Source organism: Somniosus microcephalus, chromosome 5 (assembly GCF_052327205.1).
Source record: "Somniosus microcephalus isolate GS21.2 chromosome 5, FLI_Smic_1.0, whole genome shotgun sequence".
Lineage (NCBI taxonomy): Eukaryota > Metazoa > Chordata > Chondrichthyes > Squaliformes > Somniosidae > Somniosus > Somniosus microcephalus.
Window position 1 is genome coordinate 98,355,930 of NC_140991.1, and position 8,382 is coordinate 98,364,311.

Genomic DNA, 8,382 nt, shown 5'->3' on the forward strand with positions numbered 1-8,382 from the left:
ATAAATGTCAAACCTTTATCGTTACCTGAAAAAGAAATGCCAAACCATTATCACTCTCACCAACCGAGTACACCCATCTGATGAGCAGTGTGTCCAAAGAGGTAGGATGAGGAGTAAAACAGTAACGTGCTCCATATTGTTAATTATATATACTATAAATAAATATTTACAAGTATTTGAAAGCAAAACTTTCTTCGGAATATTAATTTTTCAGGCCGTTTTCGATTTACCTGTAATATATTTTAGCAATTGCATTACTTTTTATACGTAGTGTTTGTTCTGTACATTTTCTTCAAAATCATAGAATTGCACCTGTAAATTATAGCAGAGCTCAGCTATATATACGGGGCATGATTCCCTACCAAAACATCTGCCCCTCCAATGCGTCCGATTCTTTAGCAGTTCGTCAAGCAATCTCTCCCATAAAAACTGCGAGGGCGGATATAAGAAAATCGAGAAATGATTTGCATTTATCGTATCATTTTCAATCTTACCTTGATGATGCTGCTCCTGCGAGGGATGCCAGGTTTTCCATCTTGGGATGCTGCTGTTGCTAGTGAAGGTGTGAATGTCTCTGCTCCGGGACTTGATGGCGGGACTCCTCCCGCTGCAGTCACCGGCTCCTCTCCCACACAGTCCCCGTTCGAGACAGCTTCAACTCCCTCCTTTTTGGCCAAGGAGGGCGAAGCAGAACACGAAGGCACCAGAGACGGGACACCACGTTCCGCCTTTCCTTCCGCCATGGCTTTCTTTTTTTTTAAATTATAAACTTACAAAAAAAACTAAACCAAAAGGTGGACTTTTAACTCTTTAAATAAAAAAACAGCCCCTATTGTCTACAACATGCATGGTATAAATCATTTTTTTTAAATTGCAAGAAAAACAAGATCCAAATACGTGTTGCAAACCTCCCGCTTTCAGAGTAAGTGACAGTCCCTCCTGCATACGAACCAACTACTGCCACCAACCGAAATCCCTCTGAGCAGACAACACCAGGGGGAAAAAATGTATCAGAAAGCCGCAACATTTACATTTCTGCGCCTCTGATGTTATCTCGACCAATCCATGGCAAGGATGTATTCGAGTTGCAGATGCGGGATTTTAATCCTTCCCGGAATATGAAAAGAAAGCGGCGAGTGCAGCAGCACTGAGCGCTGACAGCTCCGGGCTCTGCGTTTCCCCGGTGACAGGCTCGCGCTCCTCCCCGATGATTGACAGTTCGGAGGTTTGGGGGGGGGGGGGGGGGGGGGGGTTTCCTCTTCCCTCAACTCGTAGTGGGGAGAGCAGGGGGGCGGGGCTACAGAATGCCAATCATCTCGCACGCCGGCGGCTCCTGTCAACAAGGAAACACCTGATGGCAACAATTCCTCCTGTCGCCCCGCCCACCTGCCCGCGCCCCTCCTCCCTGTCACTGCAGAGCGCGCCGCCACCCTGACCTCCAATTGGACAAAGCAGAAGAAGAACCAAGGTAGAATCTGACTGGCCTTTGCGTCACAAACGCAAAGGTTCCATTGGACCACTCGCCGCGCTTCTGGTAATTGGTATTGGCCAATAGCGGAAGAGAGTCTAATTGGACAAGCAATTGTTCCGATTAAATGCTGAAATTTGATTGGACGGTGATAGAGGAACTGAGAACTTTAAAATGTATCTTATAAATATGCAATGCAAAGTGCAATTGAGCAGTCACTCATGCATCTTAAGTCAGATAGCCTGCCGTAATAATAACTTGTAATAAAGGATATCAAATTATGCTACATAGTCCAGAATCTGATATAAACTACCCAATTTCAGTCAGAATAATCTTCAGATGGCCAGAGGTCACCCTAGGGAAAAGCACTTAAGACCGCATCTGGACATAGGTGAATCTGGTCATCTGGGCACCACCCTCCCAACACCTGACTTGGATACAACACCAGTGAAGAATGCAGAAGGAAGTGCTATGGTCCAACAAGATCTCCAGTGCAACATCTAGAAAAGGCTGAACTATTGAACCATAGAAGTCTACAGCACAGGAGACAGTTCAGTCCATAGTTTCAGTGCTGGCTCTTTGTTAGACAAATCCAAAAGTAACCCCTGCTCTCTCCTCATGCCCTTCTATGCTCTTTTACTACTACAACAACAACAACAAAATTGCATATATATAGCACCTTTAATGCAGTAAAACATCCTAAGGCGCTTCACGGGCGTGTTATCAAACAAAATTTGACATCAAGCCACATAAGGAGATATTAGGACAGGTGAACAAAAGCATGGTTAAAGAGGTAGGTTTTAAGGAGTGTCTTGGAGAAGAGAGAAGCAGAGAGTTTTAGGGAGGGAATTCCAGAGCTTAGGGCTTAGGCAGCTGAAGGCATAGCTGCCAATGGTGGAGCGATTAAAATTGGGGATGCGCAGGAGGCCAGAATTGGAGGAGCGCAGAGAACTAGGATTGTAGGGCTGGAGGAGGTTTAAGAGTTAGGGAGGGACGATGCCATAGAGGGATTTGAAAACAAGGATGAGAATTTTAAAATGAGGTGTTTCAGGCAGGGATAACGTAGATCAGCGAGCACGGGGTGATGGGTGAAATTATTGCAAATATTTATCTACTTTTCCCTTAAAGTTGCAATGCTCTCCTCCTCAATCATTCCCAATGGCAAAGCATTCCCTGGCCTAACAACTGTCAGTGTAAAGAAATTTCTCTGAACATCTTTCATCACTATTTTAGTGATGATTTTAAATTGATGTCCCCTAGTCACTGACTACCCAACCAGCAGAAAAGTCTTTCTCTATTCACCCTATCAAAATCCTTCAGCACTTTAAAAACCTCCATTAAACATCTGCTATCCTTCTTTGCTACAGTGGAAATAGTGCTAGTATCTCTATTCACTGCTCATAACTTCAGTCACCTAGGCCCCATGTTTTTGAATTCCCTCCCTAAACTCTGTCACCTTTCCACCCCCTTCTCCTCTTTGAAGATCCTCCTTAAAACCCACCACTTTGACCAACATTTTGGTCGCCTCTCCTAGTATTTACTTCTTTGCTTTTTTTATTTTTTTATTAAACCTTTTGGGACATTTTTGTACATATTCAGCCCCATTCAATTCAATCATTGATCTGTACCTCAACTCCATTTACCCACCTTTGTTCCATATCCCTTGATGCTCTTACCTAACATCTATTGCTTGCAGTCTTGATAATTCCAATTAACCCAACATCCAAAGCCTTTTGGGGGAGCAAGTTCCAGATTTCCACTACTTGTTATGTGAAAAAGTGCTTCCTGATTGTACACCTAATTGGCCTAGTTCTAATTTTTAGATTATGCGCTCTTGTTTTGGATTTCCCACCAGAGGAAACCGATTCTCTATATCTACCCTATAAAATAACGTTATCATTTTAAAGACCTTGCTTAGTTCACCTCTCAACCTTCTAAACACAAGGGAAAAGAAGCCAAGTTTATGCAACCTGTACCATAATGAATCAGTCCAAGGCAAATACATCTTTCCTGAGGTTCTTTGCTCAAACTTGAATGCAGTACTCCCAGATTTGGTCTGACCAAGACTCTCTACAACTGAAGCATAACTTCCCTTTTTATTCCAGCCCAATGAGACAAAGACCAACACTCTATTTGCCTTTTTGATTACTTTTTGTACCTGTGCACTAGCTTTTAGTGATTTGTGTATCTGGACACCCAAATCTCTTTCCTCCTCCACAGTTCCTAGACTCTCGCCATTAAGAAAATATTCCAATTTTTCTTTCTCCGATCCAAAGTGGATGACTTCATACCTCCCCGCATTGGACTCGATCTGTCTAAGGTGCCAAATAAATGTATGTTGTTGTTATATTTTATAAAACTTGAAATGCTATTGGCCTTTATCTACTTGCACTCATACATTCAAGGAATTATGTATTTACAATCCAAGATCTAGTTCCTCTATACCCTTCAGCATTTTTCCATGAAGTGTATTCAAACATTCCTTGTTTACCCTCTCCAAATGAGTCACCCCACACTTACCGACATTAAATTGCATCTGCCACTTCGCTGACCAATCATCCAAACCTGTCCACGTCCTCCTCGAGATTTTTGCAGTCCTCCTCCCTTTGTGTTGTTGGCAAATTTCAAGATTGTGTTCCCATGCCAAAGTACAAATCATCTTTATATGTCAAGAAGAAAAGTGGTCCAGCTCTGACCCCTGGGGTACATTTACTTACAAATCTTCTCCACCAACACAACTGAATGGGCCAAATGGCTTATTGCCAGATTGTAATTTCTATAAAATTCTATGTTTCCTGTCTGTCAATTACTTTCTACGCTAAGTTTCTTCTTATACCACATGCCTGCATTTTTTAACAAGCCTTCTGTGAGACATCTCATAAAATGCCTTCAGAAAATCAATATACGCTACATCGACTACACTCGCTTTATCTGTACAATCAGTCACGTTTGCAAAAAACTATAACATTTGTCAAACATAACTTGTCTTTAACAAATCCATGCCAACAACCCTTGATTATCCCTTTTATCTCTAAATTATCTCTAAATTCTCACTAATTTTACCTCAAATTCTGCCCCTTCTTGCACAGAGGTGTTATATTGGTAATCCTCCAAGCCCACAGCACAATTTAACTCTTAACAATTTTTCCACATCCTCATGTAGTTCACCTGCATTCTCACTTTAACCATCATTTGTAAATATTGACAAAAATGATCTTCATCCTCTACAACTCTCCCTTCATTGATGAGCAATTCTACCTTCTTTAGTTATTCTTTTAGTTTTAGTAGGCTTATAAAAGCCCTTACTAATTCATTTTATATTGTCTGCTACCCTATTTCATATTTCTTTTTAGCCTTTCAAATCTCCCTCTCCACAACTCCACTACACTTTTTTATATTCCTCACTACTTGCTTGAGCATTTTCAGCTCTAGTTTAATTAAATGTCCCACAGAACTCTATCCTTTGATGCACCTGCTTTTTGCCTTATAGGAATACATTTATATTCTATCCATCTTATATTTCAAGATTCCACATTACCGTTCCATCGTCCTGTTTGCTAACTTTCCTGCCCAGGTAATTTGGACCAGATCCCTTCTTATCTCACTGAACTTTGCCGATTTCCAGTTCAACAGCCTTATTTTTGAATCTTCAGTAACCTTTTCCATTTTCCTACTGAATCTAACTATTAGTCACTATTTCCCAATTGTTCTCCGAGTCTCATATCAACTAATTGCCCCAGATCGTTTCCCAGGACTAAATCAAGCAATGCTTTCTTCCTTGTTAGACTAGAAACATACTGAGTTAGAAATTGGTATGCATTGTGCTCATTTTTGAGGTGTAAAATGACTGCAATGATGACCAATTTAGCAGTGGGATGACCTGCACCCAAGCTGTGTACTCATTCGGTCCACTGCTAAATTTGTCCAACCTATTTTTTCATTTTCCAGGCAGCCACCTAAAACAGGCATTTGGTCCCTTTGCATTTGTTAATTAGGGGCCTAATACCAGTTGAAGGACCCTGTGCAAAATTGGGCTGTCCTGAGCAGAGTAGGCACCAGGCGAGGCAGATGGCCCGAAATTGAATTCTTCCATCAGGCGAGCTGCATGTGGAGGCACAACAGTTGCTGGTTCCGAATATGTCGATGAGACCCGAGGACCAATTTCTAGTGATCCTTGGGCCTCTATCTTCAGGTGCAGGGATCATTCCCCATGCCCATTTACCACTCTAAAAATGGCCTAAAGGAATTTCTAGCAGCGGGGAAGCTCTTCAGCCAATCAGACTGAAGAATCCTCACTGAGACACGCAGACTGCAAAGCAGGAAGTAAAAAATAGGGAATATAAATGACATTTAAATTATTGTACAGGAACCAAAATAAAGATAGGGACATACACCTGGGATGAAGGAAGAGACATAAAATATAAAGACAGAAAAATTATTTAAAAAAAAATATTTTTTATTGTTTTAAAAATCTGCAACATTAATTTTCTTCTGAGGGAATGAGACGCCATGAGACTCTATTATAGAGTCATAGGCCTAGAAATTCAGTGGGCTGTGCCACTCGTTAGCGCCCAAAGAGGGCACTTAGTGGGTTTTACGCCACTGGCCACACCTCCCGCTAAAATTAGCGGGACGCTAATGGCGGCGCTAGCCATTAGCGCTGCGCCGCTACCGATGACGTCATCGGTGTGCGCAGTGCCCCGCTACCACCCCAATCGTGAAATTTGGTAGCGCCCCCTGCTTTAACGTCGGTCGCAATTTGCGACCGGTTCAGGGGGGCCTACCTGCGGCGGTAGAGGCGCGGAGGTGCGGGGCGGCCATTTTTTTTGCTGGCTGCCTGGCAGCACCTCTTCGCGCCGCTGTCCCCGGCCTCCTGAGCACCCCCCCCCCCCGCGTTGTGCCAGCTGTGTCCCAGGAGCCCGGCACTTCTCCTCGGTGCTGGGCTCTTTTGCCGGCACTCGCGATCGCCGATCGCGCTGCAGCAGGCCCCTCCACTTTAAGAAGGGGAGGAAGGTCTGCAGTACCGCAGTGCGCCATGCCGCAGCGTGTGGCGCTGCGGCACGTTGCGCTGCGATTTTCAGTTGCAGCACCCCAAGCGGGATGTGGGGCACCTCCAGTAGCGCTGCGCTTCCATCTGGGGCGCTGAAACTGAATTTCCGGCAGGCGTTCGCGACTCCTTCCGGGGCGGTACTTCCGGCACCCTGGCGAGACTGGCGCCCCAAACGGGACGCCAGTGAATTTCTAGGCCATAGAGTCATAATGGCACAGAAGGAGGCCATTCGGCCCATCGAGTCCATGCCGGCTCTCTATGGAGCAATCCAGTCAGTCCCATTCTCCCGCTTTATCCCTGTAGCCCTGCAAGTTTATTTTCCTCAACTGCCTATTCAGTCTCCCCTTGAAAACATTGAGGCCTAGAAATTCAGTTGTTAGCGCTAGCCGCTAGCGCCTTAGGAGGAGGAGAAGTGGGGTGCTAAGCGGCTAGCGCCCGGGCGCGGCGCGATCTGCGCCTCTCGCGAACTTCACTCAAGATTTAGCGGCGGCACAAAACCGCAGCGCCCGCTCAGCTGCGCGCGCAGATCGTGATGTCATTTCATGGTGCAACGCCCTTGGTGCGCCCCGAACTGGAACTTCAGTGGCACCGCCCTTCTGTGCGCCTGGCGCCCCCAGCGACTGGTAGAGGGGAACGGTTCCCAGTCGCTGTGGGGCGCGGGGGGCGCTATTTAAAGGGGACTCTGTAGTGTATGTACCTTTAAGAGAGAACTACTTTTACAGCTCCTGTATACTGTAGTACCGGCAGTGACCACACCTGTATATAAGCCTTGAGCATGCCTCTGTACCCCCAGTCTTGAGACTACCCTACTCCAGTAAACACCTGTTGATTGTTAAGTTACAGCATCCGTGTAGTTATTGGAAAACATCATACTCTCAGAATCACGGATCTAACAGTGGCGACGAATGTCGATTCGAATCTACCTGCAACTCTGCATTTCCCTTTGAGGATTCGCTCCGGGAGGGCGGTGGAAGAAAGTCGAGGCCAGAAGCAAGGGCATCGACCACGAGCAACCGCCCAGTCGTCCGGCAGAGAGTGAACATCGCAGGGGAGGCTGTTGAGAGCTGGGCTTGGTTCCCCAGCCACGACGATCAGCAACAGACTGACAACAGGTACAGCGCAGACCCTTCCCGGACAGCAGCGGCTGGAGCCGACCGACGGCAGAGAAAAAGCCGAGCAGCATCGACGGGGTAAGAGAGAGGGTGAAGCGCACAGGGCGCAGCCAAGGGTTGAAAACCGAGTGGCGTCGAGGAAAAACAAAACAGAGAGTGAGAGGGTAAAGCAGCAGCCGGGTTCAGGACCGAGCGGCGGAAACGGGAAAGGCACACAGAAAAAACGCGCAGAGCACAGCCAGGGCTCAAGGGCTGAACAGTGTCCGTGGGGAGAAGAAGGAAGAGCGCGGGAGACGCCATTTTTAGAAGCCGCAGCGGAGAAGAAGGACGAGCGCGGGAAGAAAGGAAAGCGCGGGAGACGCCATTTTGTGCCAGCGGAGAAGAAGGGAGAGTGCGGGAGACGCCATTTTTGACAGTTAAATCACACCCAGGGATGCCGAAGAGAGGCAGTATCTCTACGTTTGACAATGAAGTCGAAGATTGGGCGACATGTGTGGAACGTATTGAGGTGTACTGCAGGGCGAATGAAGTGCCAAATGCTAGGAAAGCACTGGTTTTGTTAAATTCCATGGGTGCAAAAGCTTATGGCTTATTGCGAAACCTAATAACCCCAGAGAAGCCCGTGAATAAGAATTTCGAAAGCATAGTAGAAACCCTACAGGACCACTTAAACCCCACAACGCTGCTGATAGCAGAAAGATTTAAGTTCCACAAAAGGAACCAGCATAAAGATGAAAGTAATGCTGAGTTTA

General features: G+C 45.8%; 1 protein-coding gene across 4 annotated transcripts in view; it reads right to left on the minus strand.

Annotated features, from left to right (window-relative positions):
- The window catches only part of plcl2 (phospholipase C like 2), a 410,033-nt gene extending 408,846 nt beyond the window's left edge, over positions 1-1,187 (minus strand). For 2 of the 4 annotated variants that reach the window (XR_015078396.1, XM_085988020.1), the window contains exon 1: positions 495-1,184. Coding sequence is in view for 3 of the 4 variants with exons in the window: in XM_085988020.1 (XP_085844146.1) it covers positions 495-743 (249 nt within the window). In the remaining variant the exon portion in view is untranslated. Of the gene's footprint in view, positions 1-494 lie in introns of all 4 variants that reach the window. The other 2 variants (XM_085988018.1, XM_085988019.1) reach the window with 2 other exon arrangements.
- Positions 1,188-8,382: the final 7,195 nt, after the last annotated feature.